This window comes from Lathamus discolor, chromosome 1, assembly GCF_037157495.1.
Source record: "Lathamus discolor isolate bLatDis1 chromosome 1, bLatDis1.hap1, whole genome shotgun sequence".
Classification (NCBI taxonomy): domain Eukaryota; kingdom Metazoa; phylum Chordata; class Aves; order Psittaciformes; family Psittacidae; genus Lathamus; species Lathamus discolor.
The window spans coordinates 108,997,796-109,024,948 of record NC_088884.1 but is presented as its reverse complement, the minus strand read 5'-3'; the positions used below and the strand labels follow the sequence as shown (position 1 = coordinate 109,024,948).

Sequence of the window (27,153 nt, the reverse complement as noted above, 5' to 3'; positions counted from 1 at the left end):
GGCATTTGATACTGTCTCCCACAGCATCCTCATAGATAAGCTAAGGAAGTGTGGGCTTGATGATCAAGTAGTGAGGTGGATCGAGAACTGGTTGAAAGGAAGAAGGCAGAGAGTTGTGGTCAATGGCGCAGAATCTAGCTGGAGGTCTGTGACTAGTGGAGTTCCTCAGGGGTCGGTGCTGGGACCGGTGCTGTTTAATATTTTCATCAATGACCTGGATGAGGGAACTGAGTGCACCCTCAGCAAGTTTGCTGATGACACAAAACTGGGAGGAGTGGCTGACACACCAGAGGACTGTGCTGCCATTCAGCGAGACCTGGACAGGCTGGAGAGTTGGGCGGGGAGAAACTTGATGAAATTTAATAAGGGCAAGTGTAGAGTCTTGCATCTGGGGAAGAACAACCCCATGTACCAGTACAGGTTGGAGGTTGACCTGCTGGAAAGTAGTGAAGGGGAAAGGGACCTGGGGGTCCTGGTGGATAGGAGGATGACCATGAGCCAGCAATGTGCTCTTGTGGCCAAGAAGGCAAATGGCATCTTAGGGTGCATTAGAAAGGGAGTGGTTAGTAGGTCAAGAGAGGTTCTCCTCCCCCTCTACTCAGCCTTGGTGAGGCCGCATCTGGAATATTGCGTCCAGTTCTGGGCCCCTCTGTTCAAGAAGGACAGGGAATTGCTTGAAGGAGTCCAGCGCAGAGCCACAAAGATGATTAAGGGAGTGGAACATCTCCCTTATGAGGAGAGGCTGAGGGAGCTGGGTCTCTTTAGCTTGCAAAAGAGGAGACTGAGGGGTGACCTCATCAATGTTTACAAATATGTGAAGGGTAGGTGTCAGGATGATGGAGCTAGGCTTTTTTCAGTGATATCCAGTGATAGGACAAGGGGCAATGGGTGTAAACTGGAACATAGGAAGTTCCACGTTAACATCAGGAAGAACTTCTTTACTGTAAGAGTGACAGAGCACTGGAACAGGTTGCCCAGGGGGGTTGTGGAGTCTCCTACACTGGAGATATTCAAGGCCCGCCTGGACAAGTTCCTGTGTGATGTACTGTAGGTTACCCTGCTCTTGCAGGGGGGTTGGACTAGATGATCTTTTTAGGTCCCTTCCAACCCTTGGGATTCTGTGATTCTGTGATTACAATCTTATAAGCACCTTCACACCCTGCCCCCTGGCTCTTCTGAGACTGGTTTCAGTCAAGAATATACCAGTGGTCCATGAGCTACAGTAGACACTTTGGTTTCTGAAATTCAGACTGCAGTTCCTCAGTTAAAAGAGTTTTCACTTGTAATAAATATACTTGTACCTATTTTGATTGCTGCCCGAGTGAGGGACATTTTCATCATGCCCATCTTTGCAGGGCGTTTCACCAGCTTCTGCTGTGGTGATTTTGCTTCCCTGGGTGGCAGAGGACACCTCTGTGACATGGAGAAAGTAACTTTTCCAACTCCCTCCAGATTAAAGGTCACTGTGTTTGGGGTGGGGATATTTTAGAGATGCTGCCTTGCTGGCCATTTTGCTCATAACAGCTTTATTCATCAGTGTGTGTGTTAACACATGCGCAGATACCTTTGCTGGGGATTTATCACATACCCCCTGGATCTGGCACAGCCCACTGCCTCTGGAGTAAGTCTGATTTGCCTCTGTAGATAAAACAAGGTGGCAAGCTGCTGGGCCACTAGGCAGGCATTTGTTTATGCAAGCGCTAAGATAGGGTGAGTTCTTCTGTCCTGTTCCACAGGTCCCAGGTTGTCATTGTGCATTGACTGGCTGCTCTGGTCACTCAGCTGCTGCTCATCAGTCCCACATGTTTGCTAGTGCTATTTATACCATGGCTCTAGGGTTTCAGAGGGGCTGGAAACTGAGTGCTGCTGTACTGCCACAGTGGGGATGCTTACAGGGATCCAGAAAAGAAGTCAGGGAGCAGTTGGAGCCAGCAAGTGCCCAGTGAACACACCTGAAGGATCCACAGAGCTCGCAACACTTGCCATGAGCTGGGCCCCAGGCAGAGCGAGGGCTGGGCGCTGGGGCCACCGGGACAGCAAGAAGAAAAGGGGGCTTTTGTCAGTGCTGCACAAAGCAGTTTCATCCACAGTGGACAAAGCACAAAAGGTGGTGGATGCCAAGGAGTAGGTTTTAACTGCCCATGGAGCCTTCCCATTACAGCTGGCATGACTGAGACACACTCGAAAAACTCAAAAGGCAAACAGTGATAGGGGCCGTTTATCTTTTTATTATAAATTTAGTATGAATGACCAATGGAAAAGTCACAATGGAGTACCAAGAACATTTTATCAAAATTTTAGCAGCATTGAAACAGTAATATATTCCCAATCTCCTCCGGGCACCCCTTGCCCTTTGCCTCCCACCCACAAAACAGTAACCTTGTGCTTTCCAAAGCCGTGCAGAGGATGTAGCTAGCCATTTTCCCCTGAGCTGCCGTGACAAAATCTCATCCCAAATGCTGGTTACCACACAACAACCTACATTCATGCAGATCCAGGCTCCTGTTCCCTCCTCTCAGTCGGCAGCATGGCAGGAGGCTGGCAGGCTGTGGCATAGGATGGGACTCACCCTAAGGAACCCAGCATCTGCTCACATCCTTGCCATGCTCCTCACATCAGCCCCTATGTGGGACAGCACTCCTGCAGGCGCCCATACCTTCAACCGTAAAACCAGGGCGAAGCCCAGTTCCTACTTGCTGCTGCCCTTTGCTTCTGTACATGGTGCTGCCATGCACCCCACGGTCCCACTCCTGTACCTGAGAGTGTGTGGTTGTGGCTGGATGGACAGAAAGACGGGAGACTGAGGGTCTGTTCTCCCACTGGAATTGATAGCACTGCAACCAGGAGCTGAGACTTGAAGGGGAAGGGTAGAAGGTGAGCAGTGAGATACTTCAAATTCAACCCACAAAATGAAGTCAGTCTACTATCAGCAAGCATGGAGAACTGTGGTTTGCCTACTAAGTAACGAGAACTAAGTATTTTTGTGTGCGCTTTTTGCTTTGTTTCATTTTAAGTTACATTAAGACATGAACAGTACTATCCCCGCCTCGCTGGTGGGAGCTTGGTGAATACAATGTTGAGTTAGAGGTGGGGAAACACAACACACGCCCACATGTGTAGACAACATAATATCGGCAAGCTATTCCCCTGCTTCTTTGGTACTTCCTAAACTTTCTTATGCAAAATATATAAGGGAAATGCACCATTTAAAAGTTACTGTTGGTAAGTATTTACACAGCCATAACCATCACGCTATGATACACGAAGATCAATATGACATGAACAAAGTTATTTTATGAAAAGCACTTCTGCACATTTTATTTTGTTCCAGTATCTTAATAGCTTTAAAAAAATTCATGTGTTATGCAGTCCTGTACCTCGCTTCTTCTTATATCAAATGGACAAGAAACATTTCCTAATCCATACTCTTCTCCAAAAGATTAAAAAATTGCCACTGAAATGATACACTATGTACAAATTTTACTAAATATTAAATTCTAGGCAATTATTTTCACCCCACTGATAATATAACTTAGGTATTGTTACCTACTATATGTATATATATTTCTTTAATATATAAGAAATGGCACCACATCACCATGTCACCAGTATGACACATTGTTATGTACAGTAGATAAGAAGTTAAGATATGGAAGGTGGATCCTCTCCGACCGGTTCTTTCACGGGAACGCTTCTCCCCTTGGTAGTAGCTTGGCCGTTTCCCCTTTTCCCAGCAGAGGAGGCTCTTCAGATGTAAGGCAGGATCCCGTACATCAGCAGTGCCATCACCCCGGCGCTGAACAAGCCGGCCACTGGCACAGTCACAAACCACGCCAGGAAGATGTTGCGGAAGAGGCGCCAGTCAACGGCTTTCTTGGAGCGGATCCAGCCAACAGCCACCACGGAGCCGACCTTGCGTCCGCAGGGAACAGAGAGGGAGAGACAAGATGTGAGGGGTAGGTCTAAGTGCCCACAACATGCCTACAGCCACACCAATGCCAGTCAGCTGATACCAAGCCTTACTCTGAGACAAAAGAGCTGATGATGATGATGGTGGCTCTGTTCTGGTGGGGTGGCAGGATGGTGATACTTCCAGGATGCTTTAACCTTTATTTTTCAATCACCTGTCTTTCATGGGTCTTGGGGTCAACCAAAGGACACTAAATGAGTTTGTGTGTTTTTCTCTGTCCTACTGGCTCCTGGATCAGCCAAGAGTGCAACCCAGCCAGCCCTCCACTCACCCAGCGCCTGACTTAGTCTGCAGGGGCGAGGGTAAGCATCCTCCAAGTCTGTCCAGATTGTGGTCTAAATCATGAGAACAAAGGGAAAGTTGCTTTTAAGGCTCTGCTGGAGATGGAGGCATAGGGCAAGTTGGGTTAGTTAGTGTAGTTCCTGTCCCACATGCCTGCCCTCTTGCTGTTTTGGGATGCCCTGCCTGTTCACCCACCAGGTGCTGAACCTACTATTTCAATACTGCAGGCTATAAACAGGACAGCAACAGCAATATAAGCAGCTGAGTCCACCCTGTAACAGAGATGGTAACCTGGCAGGGAGCAGACAGACTCTGCAAGGTTAGACCCAGTACAGCTGCCCTACATCAAGCTCCTCAGTCCAAACCCTCTGAGAAAACCAGCCCTCCTGGGCCAGGCAGCCAAGCAAAGCATCAAGAGCTAAAATCCTCCCTGTACACAGAGACATCAGCCGGATGCTGTGGGACACGCAAACGGCACAGACATCAAGAGGTCAGTGCTTTTGAAGACAAAACACACTGCAGCATGGGGAAAGCTACAACCTTTTCTCCCTTCAGATGTATTTTCAGTTAATAAGCTCAGGTATAAACTGAGAATATTATTTTTTTAAGAAAGAAACATTTCTGGTGAAAAATTATGCAAAAACGTCAGAAATACTGCATTTTGTTTCTGCCCTGGAAGCGGCCCTCCATGCTGTCAACAAAAACATGTACATCAGTGCAAGTCTATTCAAAGCACACAGTAAAGCAGCAAGAAATGTGGAAGGAATATCCTGTTTTGAAGGAGACTCTAAGACACAGCTGGGGTTGTGCTCCCTGAAATGCCATCCTGCCTCCTCTTCCCTGCTTGTTTTCTTAATGGGAGTATCAGTCCCTGCCCATAGATTAGAAGATGGCTGATCCCCACGTGCAGAGCCAGGAAAGCAATAAATGCTGGGAGATCAGGGGAGCAGGGAGAGCTAGGATGGTGACATCAAATCCACATCTTTTGTTAACACCTACTTAACTTCTAACTACTGCTTAACATTTCTTTTTGGAGAAAAGAGTTACCTGTGGAAGGAAAAACTAAACTTGATATTCTAGGACTGAAAAGGCCTCAGTATAAAGCTTGATCCAACAGGAAAATCTGTTAGATAATATTTAATCTGAATACCCCCCTGAGTGGACCGTATACTGTTCTGTATTTAGGAGGTGTAAGTGTATTTAGGGGTGCCCAGCTAAGAGGAGCCCCACACTTCTGACTCTATCAAGGAGTTAAACTGAGGAAACAGCATTTGGTTTTTCAGCAGCTCAGCTGTTAGGCTGTGTTTTACATTTGGCATGTCCTTAGCATCCGTCTGTCATGCTTGCAACAAGAAGCATTGCTCATTGAGCAAGCATGCAGTCTACGTACGATAGTCTCTGAGTCCTTCCTGAAATTTAAAAGGTATCAGCAGTGATGGCATTGGTAATCTGGTTTACACATTATTAGAGTTTAGTTTATTAATAGTGATTTTGATGAACTAGAGGTTAGGAAAGTTGCTAAAACTCGGGTGTAGGGACACTACACCATCTGCAGAATTTCAGATGACAGCTACTTCGAGATTTGTTTGAAACCAGTGCAGTTTGCCTTCAGTATGCTCTGCTTAAAGCATTACAGAAATGCTTCTGGCCCTCTTGTTCCTGTGCAATGGCATATCATGACAATACACAGAACATGATAATTCCATCATAGCAACATAGAGAATATTTTTCAAAACCACAAAATCTTAATAGCAAATCAGAGCTGACAGTATGACCTCAGCAAAGTCACTTTTGCACAGAAAAAGCATTTAACTCCTGCACTCTAATCTTATCCGTACATGAACACATTCCATTTGTTACAGCTGAGAAATGCCTGTTTGTTTCCACATCTCATTCACCTTAGAATAAATAACAGCTTCTATGTGTAAGATTCATTATTATTACTTGCCTAACTAGCAGCAGAAAGGCAAGGTATGCACTCACACCACACTGGCTTTTTAGTGCTAAATCCTAAGGGCAGTTGAAGGGTTGCAGGCAAAAGCAATGTGGCTACTGTGTTAAGACTCACAAATTCCTTTAGAGGCTCAAAAGGTTAGGTCTTTCCCTCAGGCCCTCTGGACTTGGAGACTTTCAGAGGGACTTTCCTCTCCCCTTTGACTAGTGGCAAGGATACCAGGTGCAGTTCAGGCTCTCAGCAGCATGGAGCATGGAAGAGCTGCTGGGCTGTAGATTTAGAACAGGCATATCAGGCAGTGATACGTAGAGCAAAGCCTCTGATTTAGGACTGAATGCAACTCCTGTTATGAGAGGACTTGATGAAAATGTCTCAAAAGCTAATGCTTTTCTTCCTGCTACCGGTTTCCTGTTTGCCACCACATCTGCTCCAAGACCTGAAAGCTGCTGCTTAGAGCTTTCCTTCACATGTGGTCAAACTGGTCATTTTCATTAGAGTCTATTGTTTCACCTCGAAAAGGTCTCTCTCCACCTAAGGTGTTTCACACTGCTCCTTCTTTGCCATCAGTTTATCTAATTGCTACATGTTCTGTTGACTAGTGTTATTGAATACTTCTTTTATTCCTTCATGGGGCCCCTCAAGAAAACAAGGAATACATCTGTTCCAGGTGTTTGCTTTTTATCTTATGTTGATCACTTTGGATCTTTCAACTCAGGATCTCATTTTGCTGAAATACAGAGTCAGTTATAATAATGTGACATCCTGGAACAGCCTAATCCTATTGTGAAGTGGATCTTCCCATTAAGAATGATCCATCTAATGAGATATAGTAAACTACAGGGAGCAGACACAGACTAACCACATTACCTGCTTTTATGGAAGTATTTTTTAAAGAGAATTATTTTGTTACACAGTTAGAAAAGACCAAGCTTTTAACTGCAGTGAATCAATGAATGCTTCCTAATGCCACACTCTCGTTAGCTTATGGCTTCCAAGACATTTTCTTTTTAACTTCAGTCTATTTGTCTCCACCAAAGTGTATTTTCTCTTTTACAGCGGTTGGCTAGAAGCGCTTCAGGCACACAACTGGGATAATCAAAGCTGTATTATTCTCCCTGGCAAATTCTTCTTCATGCATTTGATATACCAGTCAGCTTAAAGGGAGCTGGTTTCAGGCTAGCATTTTTAGAAGTGGATCACATTGTTATTAGTTTTCCCCTCCCTACTTGATTCAGTGGAACCACAGTTCGGCCAACGCCAGGAAATCTGAACAGCCTTTCAGAGCAGCTCAGTCTTGGCTGCTTCTCAAAGAGCTCTACAGCAGAAGAAAGAAATGATTTTGCAATAGAGGAAGGCTTTCTGAAGAAATTGTTTTCACTAGAAAAAGGCCAATTGAACCAACTTGGGGCATTTTGCAGGATGTGTGGATTTCATTGACTCTTTCACTGGAAACCAGGTCAATGTCACAGGCAAGGATGCCTGACTTCTTGCCAGCCCGCATGCCACGCCATGGAGTAGTTAACCCCCAAAACCTTCCTGCCCCAGCCCCAGCCAGAGCTGAAAGGGTTCCATGGTCCCCAGGGTGCAGCAGCAAATCCTGCAGGATCTGGCTCTGGTAGGGCTTGGTGGTATGTGCCAAAGCAGAGGGGCTTTGCCACTCTGGGGTCTCTGACTTCAGAGGGCCTTCTGCTCACCCTGCCAGCGGGTGTGGGGTACAGACAGCTCTGTGCTTCCAACAGCTTGGGAGTCCATGGGGAAACAAAGGAAAGAAAGATGGGATTTGACATGGGAATTTCCTGGTGAACAAAATTCCAGATTCCCACTATGTTCTTCCAGCAGTGTAAATGTCCACATGCTCCCTGTTGCCTACAAGCACTATAAACGTCTTTTCACACAGTGTACCACATGACACCATTAAATTCTGCTCATTACCCAGCTTATACCTGTACTTCAAACTGGTCAGTGTTTTGGTTTTGTTTTCTTTTTAAAGCCAAGAACCTTGTTCAAAGAACTAATTACAAGGGCCAGATTCTGTCTTACAATGCACAAAAGTGAGGACAGGTTGGTTTAAAAGAAGAGAGACATTAAAATGTTAGCTTAATGATGTAGCAGTGGGTTTTTTTCATACAGGTGGCTCTAAAATACACATAACTGGGACACACAAACTGCAAATCTATATTATTTTAACATGTCTATATTAGTTCGATACAATTATGAAAGGGTGAAAGATGTTCCAGACTTTTGTGCAATTACTTCTAATGCTGACTTTGCTTAGCTGTCTGTACCGGCTTTAAAAGTGCTCATTGTTACTTTGCCACTGCTGTCTGCACGGCACATTGCATATTGAAGGCAGCCTGCAACAATTGGTATCTCTTGTATTTTGTTATGGTTTGTCCTAGTGATGTGATTTACTGATGTGATCACTGCAAACTCCAATACCTTGCAATGGGTGGAGCTTATTGGAATACCCACATTTGAGGCTACAAGTACCGTTAGCGCACACATTACTTCAATGCAAAATCCACTGTGAAGAAATAAAAAAAAAATAAAAAAAAGACAGATGGAAAACCTGTAGTAAAAGAGTTATATGCAGGAAATCCCATGCCATGCACTTATCAAGAAAGTGAAGTATACATGATGAATGGTGCGCAGCCCCTGAACAAGGAGAAACGCCACCCAACCAGGTTCAAATGGCACCGTCGGAGGAAACCAGGCTTTCCGTTGTGATCAGCTTGCTTTAAAATTGAGGTCGCATTTCTGTAAGTGTTGTTTTCCTTTAACCACAGCTGTGGAGTTCACACTGTGCCCGACTGCAGCAACTTTACTGTGACAACTCCAATGCATTTTTTGGAAGCCTGATTATTTTCCAGTGGCACTGAGGCACCTCTGCCTAACAGTCCTCCGTGAGTGGCTGTTTTCCCCTCGCCGTGCCATTATCCGCTGGCTCAAGCAGCACAATTTTAAGATGAATAGTCCAGACTGCCTTGACTGCAGTCGCTGGGCAAAGGCATACCTTGCAGTGTGTAGTACTGACAGGAAGTCCAACATTGGAAGCTACCACAACTGTGAACGCCGAAGCCAACTCAATAGTGAATCCACTGCGGGAAGCATAAGAAAACACTTCACAATCACTCTTTGCATCAGCTTGGACTGATACCTTGCAGTGTGCCAAAGCCTTACCCGTTTCTTCTTTCGACTGTTTTATCTCCAACTGATTTTTGTCACAGGAATAAGTTAAGAGAACAAGGAAGGGCTGAATAATGGGAATGGCACAGGCTAGTCATCTGTAGTAACCTGGCTGCACGGCTCATTGCATCATGGACTTTTACTACTCTATGCTGTGGTGAATCATGCCTAATTAGTAATTCAGTTAAGCACCAGCAGAGGTCGAGTACGCATTAAGGATCAAAATTACTGTAATAAATACATATGGTTTTAATAGTCTGAAGCACACTGGGAAAGCCACTGCAATCTTGCCATTTCCAAATGCACCTCCTGCCTCATTAATTAGGTCATCAGCAAGAGACTGTTCACGTAAACCTCTACACCTCAAACACATCCAGTATTAGTTTACAGGGTTATCTTTTTTCCTTTTTTCTCTTTCTTTCTCTCGCTTTTTTTTGCATTCTTTCACTCTCTCTCCTTTTTCTCTTTCTTTCTTTCATTTTTTAGAAAGACAGAGAAGTCAAAGCCAGTTATCATTAAAAGTCAAAGCACAGCAAATCCAGAAAACTGCATTATAAACAAAACACTGGGGTAGCAACTTCTCAGATTGGTTCACACGCAAAGCTCAAAGTTCACACAACCGTAATGACAACTGTGCACCTACCTTGATGGTGTGATTGGAGTGAGGTCTTTACCCATGGTCTGGATAACTCTCCTACCCCAGACCCAGAGACCCACACAGATCCCAACGCCTCCATAAAACAGCAGCCAGATGGGAGTCGACGCTTCTTGCATTACACCACCTTGCTCATAGATAAGCCAGAGCGCAACAAGGGGACCGATTGCATTGCTGGAGAAACAGAAAAGCACCACCCAAGTTATAAAACTGCAGATAATTGCCTTGGGAGAAGTCTCTTATTTTCTGTATGATTTTTCTTCATTGCATGTGCAGCACTGCTCTGACTTGACCTTACAGGCAACAAACACCCTTTCTCACTCAGAAAGGCTGCACCAGGGGACTCTTATCATGTTGCTTTTTCAGTTGTCACTTCATCACTGACCACTATAGCAAATGCTGAGAGGAATTTCTCTTTTACAAATCGTTTCCTGAAATGACAGTCAGTAATACCTCATTAGGTCTGTTCTGGGACAAATACCAGTATTTTCAGTACTAACTTGAAGTTATATTAAAATACAGCAATTTGAGAGCTCTGCATCTTTAAAATTCAAGTATTAAATTAGCTTTTTTTGTCGAAGAGAGACATTAATAAACAAAATTACCATCGCAGACAAGAAGATACAAATATAATCTAGTCTGACAACCTCTAATATTTGGAGATATGATCAGAACGCAGCTGGGAAGGTGACTTAGACCACTTCAAACACATTGTAGAGCTAGTCAGACTGGATCAGAGAGGACTCCTTGGTGACACAGAGCTGGTGTAAGCCCGTTTTTCTACCTTGCTGCTGCTATCTAAAGAAACACTGGAAATCAGCAACACTGAAGTTCCCACTCCTAATGCAGGTCACTTGATATTGGTGGCTGAAATCTCCAGTGCCTGCATGAGACTTCTGACTGTTTATTCTGAAAAAGCATCAAGTTTCTAGATATAAGGGTTAGAAGAAAAACATGAAAGCTGGTATCCAGTTACTTTAGAGGCCTAAATACTAAAAAAGGAGTTAAGAACTTCAACATGCCATTTTTCTTTTTGCAGTTCTTTTGCTAAACTGAGTAGCTGCTTGTCCTGCTGAGCAGCATTTATCCTCAACCACAAGTGTAAGAAGTGATGTAGTGCTGCACTTACATCTAAATCATCATGAGAAGCGCAGAACAAACCTGTCCAATATAACTCAAAAAGTCTGAAACCAGCAGGAAGCTTCCCTCTTTGTAAAATGATAAGGAGAGATGGTCACAGCAAGCACCGCAGGCAGCGCTCACAGCTATGCTCGCCCTGCAGCCAGGACCAGCTTCCTGGTCTCACTCCAAAGCACACAGATGGAGTAAGGGCCAGTTCTAACATCATATATTGTGCAAACCAACCCACCATAACTGAAAGTTAATAATTGATTTGAATCCCATCTCTACTAGATACAAGATGCTAGGGGCTGAGTGCTAATTGTCAAGAGATGAGGGTCCTCAGCATTGCAAAGCTTGGCTCATCTAAGCAACACAAGACCCTGCTTTCTTATGGTCCTTGAGAAATCGAGCTCTGAACCCTGAAAAGAGGTTCTGCAAAGTAACACACAACAACATTCAAGCTTCAAGGCAAATGAAAATACTTGAATATGCCTTTTGATATAAAAAGGAAGAGAATGATTTACAGTTGAGAAAGATAATGAAAATAAACTAGTGAGATAACATAGATAATATAATCCAGTGGGTTTGAAGACACTGGGTAGTATGATAAAGAACTAAATACACTTTAAATAAAGAGTGATTTTCACTAGCAAAAATGACTTTAAAATTCTGGTCTGATGCTGTGCCTGAGTATGCATTTACTTGTTGAGTTTTTGCATGAGTGAAAGGATGTTATACAAAAAGTCCTTAGTGCCTAAATGCGAGAGTTATTTTACCTTCAAGGAAGAAGGAATTCTTGATTGAAGCATTCCTAATATTTTAAAGTTGACCTGCAACTTCTTTGGCACTGTTTTCAGGTATGGATTAAATTATTTGCACATTTAAATGCCTTACTGTGCATAGAAAAAGAAACGTACCTTCAACTGATGAATGCAGAAGGATGCATAAAGGCAACTAAAACATTGATCAGCTGAAGTGAAAACCGATCATCCCTTCTTTTAGTGTTGTATGATATGGGGCAACCTCCCTGTTGAAAATAACAGGTACATTTGGAGCAAGCCCAGGCACTGATTCCTAACTGTTCTGAAGAGATTATGAATGGATATTTGTCAGTCCTAATGTAAATGGGAAGACAGAAAAGGCTTAAAAAAACTACAGCAGCAAACTATGTTCTTTTATACTAAAATCCAGTTTTAATTATTTGCAAATGCTACACCTCTGTGAATCAACTAAGCTTAATCCTTGAAGAAAAGGTTATTTTCTTATTTGTGATAATGGAAGGCAAGACAAAGAAAAGCTCAGCTCCCTTATGCTCAGTCTCAGAGTATCCGAGTGGCTGATGCTGCCCAATAGATCAGAAGAGATGACACTGATGCCCACAGAGGCAGCATTTCTGATACCTTCCCTGTAGAAAAAGAAAGCAGAGGAGCACTGGATCCATATGTGCTTGGAAGGCAAAAAGGCAATTAACTGCATTTTCACTTGGGGGTATCTGCACTACTGGTTACCTATACCAGAGAGACATTCTCCTTTACCTGTAAATCATGTTCAACCTGACTTAAACGTTCAGCTTGCAGGGGCAATGGCATCTCCCAGCCCAAATGCCTGCAAGTGGCTACCAACAGCCAGCAGACTGGCAGTGGTGTGCAACTGATCTACCACCATCATGGCTCTCCAGAGGGCTCCTTCAGCTTCTGGATTTGCTCAGTAGGTCCAGTCCTAGGGACTTGTGGTACCAGCACTTCCAATGCCAATGGTGGCCTGTCCCACCACAGAACTACCAAAAGTTCACAATGAATGCATCTGACTCATGAACTGCATACATCAGCTTCAAGACATTACACAAACATGTGCAATCAGCCATCCCTGGGACTAGGAAGAGTTCACTGATAGAAGACAAGTCCCAACAGGAGAGTAAGATAGAAACAACACAATAAAAAACATAGAAAGACATTGTTAGATTAGAAAATTTGCTTTGAGACCTCCTGCAATTAACCAATGTCTCCTACAGCTGGGTGACTAAGCAGATGAACCACAAGGATGCTGGCTAGACGGGAATGTGGCATTCACAGTATTTCCCACTGGTTCCATCCCATTTGACTCAAGACATGGCAAGCAGAAAAAAGACCTCAGATCTTCCATTCATTTGGCAAAGATTCATTCTTCAAGTCTATTTTCAAGAAGTGATTTTCTCTTACTCTCCCACGCAGCTCTTCTACTTGTCTTAACTAACTGCTTTGTGCTGAAGCTCCAAGTCCTATTTGTGGTAGGTTAGAGGGAGCAGAAAAAAGTCTGAGATGGTCACCCAGGGCTCTGAACCCCTATCAACATCTGCCTGTGTGTAAAACTGCCATTAGGTTCCTATGTAACTGAAGCACTTTCGAGGGTGTTACTGCATTATTTAGCTACTGGGTTGAAAAGCCAAGGTAAGCTACTCCTGTCATGGTATAACTTTAGTTTTGCACACCTACACGCTTTCCCACTGAGCACGAGGATGGCCATTCCGAGTTAATTTTAGGGTGAATTTATAAAACATTATGGCATCAGCAGCCTAACTCCTGAGTCTACCTGTCATGAAGTATATTCTCCATGTCCAGTATTTTTCACCATCTCTGTGGGCTCTGCCAGCCCCTGTTACTCACAGGACACAGGACATTGCAACAGGGTGGTGCACAGGGGCTGTTTGCCTTCCCTGGAGGTGCGGTACAGGACTAAATGCCACCTACAGTAATGCTTGTACTTACAGACGTGTGTCACAGTGGTTCAGTGAAGTGCTGCTGAGTGTTTCTGAAGTGCTGCCTGCCCCTCATGGTGATTTTGCTAGCTCTCTCGACTAACGTGAATTGGCACAACTTCTCTTCCTCTGCTTGCTTGTGCCAGCTGAGAATCTGTCCCGCACCATTTATAAAGCTGTTGTGAAAGACAGCATTTGACAGTGAATCTGAACTATAAATAGAGCTGGCTTCTCCTCTTCCCTGTGAGACAGATAGTATTACCAACAAAAAAAAAACCCCTACATTCAGCTACATTGAGACAGGCTTAGAGTTTCCCATGCACACATACATGAGCAGAGATTTTTGGATACCTTTGGATCATGAGCCCAGGGCCTTCTCTGGAGGAAGAAGAACTACAACCATTTTGATTTGGACTTTTTTTTTTCTCTTAAGTAAAAAGTAAAGGCTTTTTTTTCTGTAATGGAACGATGCCATCAGCTGAATGCTCTATCACCAAATAGCAACATTGCTGTTACCTCACTGCTTATTTCAGGGCAGTAGTGAGTTGTTCAAAAAGACAATCTATTTGTATGCTCTGAATAAGCTTTATATTATAAGACACAATCTACAGGCTACTTGATGACTGTGCATTGATTCTCTGCTACCTGAAAAAGCAGGCTGTGTATTAGCAACTTTTTCTGGTTCAGTGAAAGAAGCTGGAGACATACACTAGCACTGATTAAAACTGAATCACGAGCAAAATAGCCATACAAGGCATCTATATTAGACTTCAAATATTACAAATAAAATTACACAATCCCCGGTCATTTGACTATTTCCCAAACCAGGATTTCATAAACGAACTTTCCACTGGGAAAATAAGCAGGGTGAGGTTTTTGGATGAGCTGCAGTTACGCCTAGAGACATCATCCAGTTGAGTAAGGATGCGAGATAGATACGCCTCTCTGAACCAACAGGAAAAAAATATGTCCTAATCTCCAGAAATCTCAGATTATCGAGAGAGTTTGATCCTAGCTCCAAGAACCAGAGAACTCTGAAATAGTGCGTGCACCATAGCGCAATAACAGTGTGTCACAGCTGTGCCCTGTGAAGTGCAAAGCTTTGTGTGCATTAATGAGTCAGGAAGGCTACGTATTCTTTTTGCAGCTTATCGCTGCATACTGTAAATGCTGGCCCTGAAACCCCAACTCCCTGGGCCCTGGAGGACTGGGTCCATCCTCCCCTTTTGCCCACCAGCATCAGCCTTCCCCCAGCAAGCCTGGTCATGGGCCCTGCTCAAAGCAGGATGGGGAGGGATTCCTGTACCCATCAGAGCCCCGGCTGCTTGCTGCTTCTCTCTGGCTTGCCTGCACAGCACAACAAAGACACCGTGTACCTGTACAATAAGGACACAAGTGAAGATTCATATCCACTGGAACTGCAGTTCCAGGACAGACTGCTATTAAAAAGGGAAGAAATCAGATTTGAGGCTGCTCTCAGTAATTGTAATGCACATATTAGCTTCCTAAATATTCTAAGTGATCTTGACTGCAGCACTCAAGGAGGAAATAAGAAATACTCATTTTGTAATCCAGCCTTATTATAGCTCCTTTAGACTCCTTATTTAGCCAGGAGACTGATTCCCACTAAGCTCCCTGTGTGCAATAAGATACTGGCAATATTCTGGCCCTTCCTTCCTTTAACCCCATTGCTTTTAAAGGCAAATAGGAAAATATGAGTCCCACTGCTGTTTGTGTGCTCTGGCCTAAAAATCTAGTGAAATCTGTAGGGAGGCAAAAGGAGAAGTTTCCTTTCCCTGCATTTTGGCCAAGCACATTATTGCCTAGTTTCACTTGCATTGCTTTGCTCAACAGTTAATGCCCTATCTGGTAGTAGTTCAGTTTCCCTAAAATACAGAAAGAATGTGTAAAAATAGCTCTGAAATAGTTTTAAATCCTGTCGTCAGTAATGTAGCCTATATCATCTGAATAATAAGAGAGCCATTCTTTGTCAAGCTTATGCCATAGATCTACATGGCATTACCTGCAGACTCTAACATGAATAACCCCTTTTTCCAATAATACTTAAGTATGAATAGGCAAGGGTAGTCCTGAAATCCTCCACATGAAATTTAATTAGAGCAGCCACATTCAAACAATTTATGCAGCACGAACTTAGCAAAACTGAGATCCCCTGCACAAGTGTGAAGAGTCTGCAAGCAGGTTTCTGCTCACTACAGCAGCTAAAGCTCAATACCTGCCCCTTGGCATCCATGGACATAGGTGGGTGGCATGGTCTGCGGTCACCCTCTGCAGATGGAGCATCATGGCTCCATCACCACAATAATAAACCAACCTTTCTCCATCGCTAGACACAAGCCAGGGCACACCGCTCCTTCTGTCATTCCTGAGTTTTCTCCTGTGATGGTGGGAATAATGGCCTGAGGCGGAGATGGCAGGTAGGAAGGGACAGAAGAGGCTACCCATTTATAGGAGAAGAAATCTGAACGAGAAGAGACTAAACACATGCACAGAGAGGTGTGTAGGAACGTGAGGCTCAAGCTTTTTTCACAGCATAAACAGCAGATTTTAATCAGCAAAACTCCTGTGGAACTACAGTACCTTTCTGTAGGTCAACCTGCTTCAAATGCAAACATTCAAGGAACAAGAGCTCCAGAGAATGCTTGAGTCAACAAAAACACCTTCTCATTTGCGTGGATGGGCTGGGGAGCCAACACACAGTTTGCTCATAGCTTTCTCATTCCCAGGCCAGTAGCAAAGCAGCCACAGCCACTGTTGTGCTGAGCACAGGAGATAGCTATGGGTTTAGCAGTCCTCTCTGGACACTTCCAGAACAGCCTGCCCACCTGCCCTTGGTTTCAGGAACTAGTTAATACAGACATGCTTCCAGACTGTGAAACACAGCGTAAACCATACAACTCCAGTGACACCCCCACTACCCACATTTATTTATGCAGGTAGGCTGCTGTGGCTGCACCCGTGAGCTTCATTATTCCTGCTGAACCAACCCACATTTACAGAAAATAAGCTCAGTCCAACTCAACCATAGGTTCATATAATCCCCGCTGGCCAACAGCGCCCAGGCTCCTGGCCTCTCGGGAAAGCTGGCTCTCAGCAAGCATTTAGGAAGCTGGCAGTCCTCCTTGTGTCACGCTCCTGGCCCAGGTCTTTTTTTCCATCCTGCCCTTTTTATTCTCCTGTTGCCCTTGCAATGACCTGACGTGCTCCCTTTGTGCTCGGGTGCTGAGCCAGTGGGACCTGCTCACTCAGCACCGCTAATTAACTTCAACAACAACATTTTTTTGCAGCAGTTCTGTCCCAACACATTTAGTCCGGATTTTAAATTCTTTAGATTTCATTGAGCCCATGTGCACGATGGTGTCACAAGGCTCTCGGCCCGGCTCAGTTAGTCCCAGCCCTGGAAGGGCTCCAGCATCCTTGACACAGCACATATAAGCTCTGCGGTGGGGGGGGCAGGAGGAGATGGTCTGAACAAAACAGTCACCCAAACAAGGAGTTACCATGACTCCCTGTTGCCTTTAATGCACAACTGCCCCAGCCAGGATCCCTGCTGATGTCAGCCCAAACACAAGCCCTGACTGCTACAAACATCAGTTCCTACAGCAAACATGGCTGGTACCATCATGATGCTAAAAAGCATGATCTTGGAACAAAGTGGGGTCTAGCTAACCTTATTACGAGTTAGTTCTGCAGTCAAAGGCAAAATACTGATTTAGCTCTTCCAGGTCGTCCAGGGGTAAAGCCTGGACAATGAAACAAGGTAGATCTCCATTTGATTTTTTGCCCACTAAAGTGCTATCCAAACTATATGAGACACTTCTGCTCTATAAAGTGTTTCTGAGCTGCATCATGGTTCAGTCCATACCATATGCCTCATGCTTAAATATGCTCCAAAACAGGTGAATCATTTAACTACCTGCAGTTTTTAATTTTTATATTAGCTTTTAATTTTTCTCTCTTTGCTTCTCTTACGTGCTCCTGTCCCTTCAAGAAATACCAGCAAACAGCCTGATGGAAAAGACATAGAAAAGCATAGGAACAAGTGAGTTCCAGGATGCAGAAGGAAAACATAGGAAACAAACCCAGAGAAAAAGATGACATCAACGGAGGTGCCTTAAATATACGAATGAGGAGTTTAAAACCAAATGCAGAGGAAAGAGGGATTTTAACAACAGGATTCAAGGCTGAGAGAAAAAACTGAGAAGCAGCTTGGCAGCAGCACCTAAAATGAGAAGGAAATTCAACGAAGGAGGGATATGGAAAGGCCTTCAGTGGAAGATGGACTGCAAAGCCTTGCTTTCTACAGAAATGTGGACAGCAAGGCATGATACTAGCTACTTTCTACCACACTATTTTTAAAACAGCTCACTGCCTTTCAGCTCTGCAGATCCTTATGCAATATGTGGAGGAGCCAAAAGCCCAGTAAGAAGTCTTCTGCTCTGCTAGACAAAGACTGGCAAAATGCCTCTGCTACATAATCCACAGGATAGAAATCTACATTCGCAGTGTTTTATCTAACTCAACCTTTTTGGCATAGAAAAAGGTCTTTAATTCTTATTGCTGGACCGCAGTACAATTGTAAGGATGGGTTCCTATCCAGTCCTACACCCATGACCATCTTGTATTTCTATCAGCTTTGACAAAACAAAGCTAACTTGTTCTTTAGTTCTGCAATTACATGAATTCAGCTTAAGAAGAGACTTTGGAATAAAAGCATTCAATAAAAACACATATTTCCTGGCAAATTTGGTAGGATCACTGACAGAGATCTGCAGTATACTAAAAAGTATGATTTTTCAGGAAAGGATATTGCCAAGGCAACAAGCCAGTCCAAATGCGGAATTCTGGGGGAATTCAACTTTAAGATGCAACAAAGCATAGAGTCCAAATGTTGTCTTTCATCCTGGCTGGCTCTTATCAACAACAAATTTTCCTTCTGAACTGACTGCATCCTTGCAGATCTCTTCTAACAAATTCTGCTACCTTTGCCTCTTACAGAAAAGGTAAGTGATGCTTGCATAAACATGTGAGCCCTTGAGAAGTATGTACAGACATCACCTACAGGGAATAAAGAGGCAGAGGAGCCTGCTGGCAGAGGCTGTGAACTCTGTGGAATGGTTATTTCCCAGGGTACATTACAACAAATATCAGCCATGTTTGTCCTCATTCGTATTTTCCCTTGGCACTTGATGCTGGCCACTTGCAGAGCATGGGTACAGGCCTCCACGGGTCTTTGCTCTTGCCTGGTGTGATACCTGGTAGATCCTTGCAAGTACAAAGGGAGTAATAACAAGACTGAGGCCAAGGCAGCTGTTCAGAAAGCCCTCTCCCAAATTCCCAGGACACTGGGTGCACAGGGATGGGAGAAGACACGTTTGTAAATGTTTTCAAGATAAGCTGTGAGTTAAACCGCACAGCTAACACGAGTGAGGAGCAATAACTGTTCTCCTTGCTGAGTCAGACAATGTTTGCCCAGATGCCTAAGGAGGACTGTGAAAGTTATGAACACTGCAAAGCCCCACTGCAAATGCTGAAACAAATACCCTCAGGGCACAGCAAGGGTTCAGCGGGAAGGAGACTCAGTATGGCCCTAGCTACAACCCAAACAAGGACCACTGCTTTGACAAGCAGCTTCTCAGGGGGCCTTATCACAATACAGGAAAGATCACCTAGTAAATACCATGTGGATCATTCCAGGCCTAGGGAAAAGGCAGTCCAGCCAAATCCTAAAGGAAAAATATGCAGTGTTCCCAGGGACAGAGCAAAACACCCAAACTGCCCTTCAGCCACATTCCAGCAAGATGGCAAGGTGCAACAGGGCCCTGCAAATACAGCAATATTACAAGCAGATAAGCAATGGGAGTGCAGACAAGGAAGGTATAAAACGCTCCATCGTATGTCCTTCAGTCAAAAGTCTGTACTTTGTGGAATAAAACAGAGGCAAGCCTTCAAAGCGAAAGAGGTTTGCAAATGACTGAGTGAAGAGACACTATTTCACCAGGGTCTGACCAGATAATGGAGGACAAAGAGCCGCAGATAAACATCTCTGAGACCAACTTCAAGATTCTGCCAGCTGCCTGAGTCAACATGACATGAGATAAAGATTCCGGGAGCATGATCCTTTTCCTTTATTCCTGGGAAATGATGTTAGTGTCGTGGGAGTTAAGGACAGACACACATAAGCCAAACGGCTGAGGGATGAACTCATTGGCTTCTTCCAAACTCAAGGAGCAACTCAGTGGCAACAGTGGCTCTGGATAAAACTCTTGCTGGGGAGTACTGCATGCCAGAACTATGCTGGGAGATGGGAAACGTCTTTAATGAGCACTAGGAGATGAGCCATAGCCCATGTCCCCTCTCTTCATAGGGCACAGGAATGTGCCTCAGGGGTAACTCAGTTTATGTTGCTAAGAGAGGTGTGGCAGCTGGAGAAGTTGTATGGGCAGTTTCTAACTTCAGTAGGACTTTGATGTTAAGGCTTGTTGGATTTTCTGAGTTATTTAGTGATACACTGCCTCACACAGCCCTAGACCCTGGAAAACTCAAAAAGATTCAGCAAAGGGAAGCCTTTAAGGGCTGCAGCAATCAAAATACAGACATTCTTCACACACCTCTTTTCACAATATGACAAAAGATGAAATCTATCTCATGACAAAAGTAGTCTAAACCTCTCATTTGCTGATGGTCTCTGATCTGGCAGTTAAAAAAGGCTGCAAACTCTGCAGGGCTGGGACCGTCCTGTTTGTTTTTACAGTGGTTGGCGTGCCAGGGGGAGTCTCAATGCCTCAAAGCTTATCAAAATTAAAACCTGAATTAAACTAATTACTGCACAATTATTTAGCAGCGAATAAAAAAGATGTTAACATTGAGAAGAAAATAAGCCTATGACTGAGCAGCCCAATTTCTGGAAAGCACCAGGGGCATCAGTGTCACATGCTTTGTGAAGCACAGCCCTGATGATCATCTGCCTGCAGACATGAATACACTTTCCTACCAGCCGAGCTAGCAAACCTTGCTCCAAGCACTTAAACTGCAAAATTGCTGGTCTGTGAGATCTCATCCTCTTACCTGACATCATTACCTCCATGGGCAAAGGATCCAAAGCAGGCTGTTAAGATTTGGAGGAAGTGGAAAAGTAGGTGGACCTGAGATGTGTCTTTCTCTTCCTTATCCTCTTCCACAGGTTCAACTGGGGGCCGGTTAGGATCTGCAAGTTCAGAGGCCAACTTCATTTCCACCCCACCTTCCTCTGCCTCAATCTCTGCCTCAGCCACTGCATTGCAATAGCTGGAGTAGCTGTCATAGCGGACTCGCTTCTTGGAGTAGGAAACAGTGTCTCCCACTAACTTCTCACTGTCCTCTGGAGCTGACGTATCCGCTGCCTTAAAGGAGGAATGCACAGGCATGCCACAGATAGCAGCTGTGTAACACGTATAACTGTTGTTGCGGCGTAACAGTTTGTAGTTGTTTTCTTGAGCAGGCCTCTCGTCGGTGGCCCTGTCCAGGTGTATTTTGTGGAGCAAGTCTTTGTATAAACCTGAGTCCTTGTGCACAGTGTGATAAACGTGGCCATCGCTCCTCACCTGGCCATCGAAGCTGAAGGTGCCATTGGAAACAGGTGATTTCACCGAGGTGTGCGTCACTGAAAATGCCCTTCCTAAAAAGACAGAGATCTGGAGATTTTATTTCTAGAAATGCAATGCAGAAAGCCCCTCCCTCCCAATTTGTGAGGCAATAAACAGGCACAAATCCAAGAATGCTGGACAAAAAAGATCAACTTCCAATAGATCGTATTCAGTTCACTGCAAAATAAACTCTCACATCTGTGCATTGTACCACCGTTGGGTCTCCCCAGACACGCTGTATGACCTGCGGCAAGTCTCTGGGTATCAGCTACTCAAAGGTGATACCTGAAGGTGAAATCCTCAGGTTCTTTGGAAGAGTAATTTTGATAAAATTCTCTCTTGTAAAATAAGCTCTACTTTTTGTGAGGTTTTGAACTGAACAGCCGTAACGAGGAACCCTGGAAAGGTGCTTTACCGTAATTTCATACTGAATATGGGGTTACCTCTCAAAAGTAACTGCATTTGAGAGGCATTTACGTAATTTAAAAAGAACTTAAAAAACAGTTAAAGTGCTGCAGAAAGACTTCCTCAGCTATTCCAGCATTCTGTACATCTTATGTCTAGGAACATGATGCTAGTTACTCCCACTGTATACATTTAACAGTAGCATACACTGCAGGACACATATCACAGCTAAGGCAGTATTTCCGAAGAAACTGTTTCATTTCCTTACATCCCGGATTTCCCCTGTGCAGCATACAGAATTGGGTTTAGCTATTTTTAAACTGGAAGCATGTGTCATGGCTTCATGTCATGACTTACATGATTTTGTAAGCAGCAGTTGAATATGTTAGGCATTTATTAACCAAATTACAGGGCTGTGCAGATGTTAGCAAAGCGATATCAAAGTCAGCAGACTGCTAAGTGTGTGTGGGGGTACAATCCCACCACGCGAGAACAAAAGGAGCTTTATGCCCACAAGCCTGCTTCTTATAAATATACGTTCCAACAATGACGTGTGAGATTTTTCTACTGCAAATACCCCAAATAGTCATACGTTTATCAGCTAAAGCCCAAATCTTTTCATCTCCTGTGGTAGTATGCTAATCATCTTTATGCTGAATTTAACCTTCATACATCAGCAATTTGTGTTCTCTGTATTTTTCCACTGCTTAAAAGGATGGAAACACCATTCGGGGTACAAAGTAAAGCAAAAAGGAAAGTAATTTTTGTTTTCAGCATTTTCTAACATTGAAGTACAGCAAACAAAATATAATCGTTTTTAAGTCCCTTCTAGAAAATATCACTTGTAACTGAGCCTCTTTCCCAACAAGTGCTGATGAGGGATTGAGCTGGAAATCACAAACACTAACTTACCATTTGTAACAGAGACCTACTTGCAGTTAAGAAACGCTATCAAAACAGGGAGAATATAAGCCCTTGGTGTTGCCTTAGTTTCTTACCATATGGTACACGTGGATGGTTTCCATTTGCGATGGTATCTGATGCTCCAGCAGCTTCTGTTACTGAGCCAGTAAGGGGAACCGTGCTCTCGTCAGATGCTTTGGCACCGGGAAGCTCTTTAAAGACTGGTGTTTCTTCATCTTGAATTTTATCAAGACTTTCATCTGATATCCTTGACAGTGCAGCATCTTTCTTTAACCGGCCTAAGGAAATAACAGTACTGTAATTTTAAATGCAACCTATCTGTCTAGCTGCTTATGTTTCCACTATTTGCATTAACAGCATAGATCAGCATGGATACGATAACCTGGCTCCGTTTCACACACGTTCTTTATTTATTTCTAATGCTTATCTTTAAATTTGTCTGAGAAAATTCTAAAGCATCTTTGTAACGTCCTACAAAATTTGCCAGAAGAGATAAATGATATAAAAAAGAGTTGCTTATTTATTAATGAAATCTGAAACTTTTCTCTACGTTTTAAATGCTGCATTTGTTGAATAGCAAAGAAAACAAGAAAAATACTATCAGCTTAAAGCTGCGACCAGCCCAACTGACTGCAAAGTTAAAGAAGTCACCTACAGATAATCATTCTTTCAGATTTTTCCTCTTTCACATTTCCTTAATAAAACATGAAAAACGGATTATATTCCAGGATTTATTATCCTGTTTCTGCTGAGGTCCAGAAAAAGTGAGCACTGCAATGGATTACCTAACAAGGTTTTGGATTTCTACCACTGCAGGCATTTAAGAGCAGGTTACACAAATACATGAGGAATAGCTTAAGCACATTCTGCTTGTGGGTGGGGACCGGACTAGGTGACCTCTCAAGGGCACTTCCAGCTCTGCAATGAAACTTCTCATGGTTTTACATCACCTGCATTTCATGAAGCAATTACTTACTTTCTATTTTCCTCTTCATCCAGGGGCACACAAAAATCCAGACTAAGACAGCAAATACTAAGGATACACCAACTGATATTAGAGCAATGGCCCACATTGGCAATGTCAATCCCAGTACTGTGAAGACAAAGAAATAAAACCCAAACAACCATAAATTAACATGACTTAAATTATCTCAGGCAGCGGAAGACCAGTCTGTTGCAGAAAACCCTGTGTTCACAATGTATTCAAAACCAAAATGAATGAGCTAATTATTTTTAACATATATATATTAGCGCAGTATTTAAAGGTCTAATTGACATAATTTACAGGTTTAGTCTTCCAATTCCGTTACCCCACTGTGTCCTTATTTCCAAAGAAGGCAGGGGAAAAACTCCCACATCAGAGCTGCTAAAACAAGCCTGCAGTGATTTAATTCACTAATGCATGTTAGACCATGTTGCCCATTAGGGTAAGTATTTACCTGACCTTTGCTCTGGTTAATAAAGCCTGATGCTTAGCTTAATCTAAGCCATAATTTGCTTATGATAATAGCTAAATGTAGCATTTGAGAGCTCAGGTTTCAGTCCTGCAATGTGCAATCATGCCAGTAACTTTAAGTATCCCCCCCATAAAGCTCCTTGCACTTGTTCAATTGAATGATCAGACCCTTAATGAAGAAAGAGCTTTCAAACCCACATATGCATGCTTGTCTTGAAATCTACGTGATTAATTCATCCTTGTAAGTAAACGTTGCCATGACAAAGGCCTTGGAGAGTAAATATGTGTTTCCCAAGTATCAAAAACAGAGTCCCACCTTTTTATTCACACACTCAGAGACTGCTAAGCTGAAACAGAAGGGACATTAAGATTCTTATTTCATTTATTTTGCTTAATGAGTCACTGCAGAGTGCCTGACCTACTTCTGCAGTACAACTGATGAGGAAGCGTTGGTTATACAGCTGATTTACTGTGAGACATCTTGGATACGTAGCCAATTAGGCTTAAGAAAAGGGAATAGTTATGTTACTCTCAAATTGGGAACTTCTCAAGCTTGTTATTCATTTCAGTAACACTGGGAAGTAAGAGTCTACTGACTGCATTTATTGAGTGCATCTTGTGTGTCAAGTTTTAGAGAAAACATTTCTATTCAGAAAAGGTCACTTTCCAAGGCTGCTGTCTTTAATTCAGGGACATGTTCAGGTGTCTCTCTTCCACAATAATCCAATCTAAAGATAACATTTAATGACCAGAGTCTACAATAAAGTAGTCGAGATCATTGAACATCTTTTTTCTGAGCTCTTTTGCTGCAAATGCATGTTTAAATGTAAACTGCTTAAGTAACATTAAACATATAAATACAAATATATAAACATAAATGTGTAAATATAAACACATAAACCTAAGTTCAAACATGAACACAAACAGAAGTAAACACAACTATAAATAAACACAAACATATAAATGCACACAAAATGCACAAATATACAAAATAAGTCCTGAAAATGACACATATCATTTCTTTCTACTGAGTGGCAATGAAAACACAGCACCCAAGAAAAAGGGTGCGTTTAGTGCAGAAACAGGCTTGTGGCTTCTTATTGTTTAAGGGATATAAAGAAGTACATTTAATTAATCAGCTCCGTGGTAGATCTGCCAGAAGAGTGACTCTGCTGATTTCAGCATGCTCAGATTCACGAAGCTGAAGCTGGCAGCTCAGTATTTCCCATTCCTCTAAAGAGGATTTTCTTTTGTAGCTCTGCTCTCCCTCACTAACCGGAGCGATCAGGAGGGAGTCACAAAAACACATGCACAAATGAAGCATGTGGGGAGGTGTACGATTTACTTTTGCCTCTGTTAACTCCTAACATAGGAAATAACCATATAACGTCAACAGCTACCTGACAGCACACTGGCAGAGCATCATTAGACACTGTGGGAAGCCTCCCTCCCATGGACGGCTCACTCACCTGGTGCACCCGTGTACATGATGGAAAACACATTAATAGCTATGGTAGCAGCATAAAACACCGGAAGTGCGCGGAGACCATTGGGCACAGGGTCTTCCTACACAGAAATTGTGGAGAGAGGGAAAAAAAAGAGGAAATATTAGCAGGATTTTCCACCAGATTAATGTCAGCATGAATCACCATGAGGAAAACACGTGCTTTTGAGTCAGTGTCAGTTAGGTGGAGCTCTTGGGTGGATGGTGAGGAAAGGATGGTGACCTGTCTAGTTACACCCAAATCCATATTGCTGGTCCTGGTCCTGGCAAGCACTAGTCTTCTGGCTTGACACTGCTAATGGGGACCAGGAAGACAGGTTGTACTATCAGGTCAGCTGCAGACCTGGCTGGGTGATCTGGGACCAGGTTTCTTTCTGGGAGTGTTTTCTTACCTATCTTGTCTCCAAGATGAGGAGTCCCTTTCATTTGACATGACTGAAGGGTGCCCAGCAGGACAGGGATTTGACATTTTTGGGCTTGGCTACAAGCCTCAGTGCAACAAGCCCATCACAAGAACTTATTCCTAACCTCTTGGTTTCAACTGAGACAATCTGACACCTTCCACCAGCTAACGGAGATCTCCAAAATGTTAATTGTCTGGCTGTACTGAACAGGCAGCATACATAAAGTGAGCATCCACTGTTTAGTACACTGCTGTGCCTACTGCCCGCTGCAGTCTCGTGCCCTCGGTGCTCACAAGGAAAGGCTCAGCTGACGGCGCAGCGGAAATGCACTGTGCGAGCCATGTTAAAAAGCCTTTGTGAGGAGACTGCTTTGGCCTTTTGAGTTGCTCTGTGTTTTTGCAAAGAGCCTGGCAAAGCTAAGGGCTGGCGAATGTGGTTTTGTTTCTTGCTGCCACGAGCTAGTAAAGGGAGCCAAGAGATGGCTGCAGCCACCCTGCACTATGCCTTGGTCCTGAAGCATTATGCAGCACTGGCTGTATCCACAGGGCCAACTGCTATTCACAGACACCCCAAGAAGGGCATGAACCCCTACACCAGGCCATAGGCTCACCAGCTAAAAGGCTGCTCTTATTTTATGCACGCACACAACACAAGTCACTAACAGCTAATGCCAGAGGCTCTACAGATCTTACTACTTTGTGAAAGGCACAGATTGCAGTCAGAAGACAATTTCCTTAGCTTGAACACTTTCTGCCTCTTGAATGCTTAAATATGTTGCTTTTATACAAGAGCTCTTGTGATTTTGATGACTAATTTTTCAAGTTATTAGGTTTTGAATGCAATAAAGGAACTTCTCCTCATCCTGTATTCAACTTGAGGAATTTTAAATTCAGAGCTGAGCCTGATCAAAT

At 43.6% G+C, this 27,153-nt stretch overlaps 1 protein-coding gene across 3 annotated transcripts in view; it reads right to left on the bottom strand.

Annotated features, from left to right (window-relative positions):
* Positions 1-2,208: 2,208 nt before the first annotated feature.
* Positions 2,209-27,153, bottom strand: part of SLC20A2 (solute carrier family 20 member 2) — a 58,486-nt gene continuing 33,541 nt past the window's right edge. For all 3 annotated transcript variants that reach the window (XM_065690152.1, XM_065690160.1, XM_065690169.1), the window contains exons 5-11: positions 25,804-25,900; positions 23,855-23,971; positions 22,953-23,156; positions 20,993-21,581; positions 10,036-10,221; positions 9,220-9,304; positions 2,209-3,912 (exon numbers count right to left, since the gene is read on the bottom strand). In XM_065690152.1, coding sequence (XP_065546224.1) covers positions 3,748-3,912; positions 9,220-9,304; positions 10,036-10,221; positions 20,993-21,581; positions 22,953-23,156; positions 23,855-23,971; positions 25,804-25,900 — 1,443 coding nt within the window. In that variant the 3' untranslated portion in view covers positions 2,209-3,747. The remainder of the gene's footprint in view (positions 3,913-9,219; positions 9,305-10,035; positions 10,222-20,992; positions 21,582-22,952; positions 23,157-23,854; positions 23,972-25,803; positions 25,901-27,153) is intronic.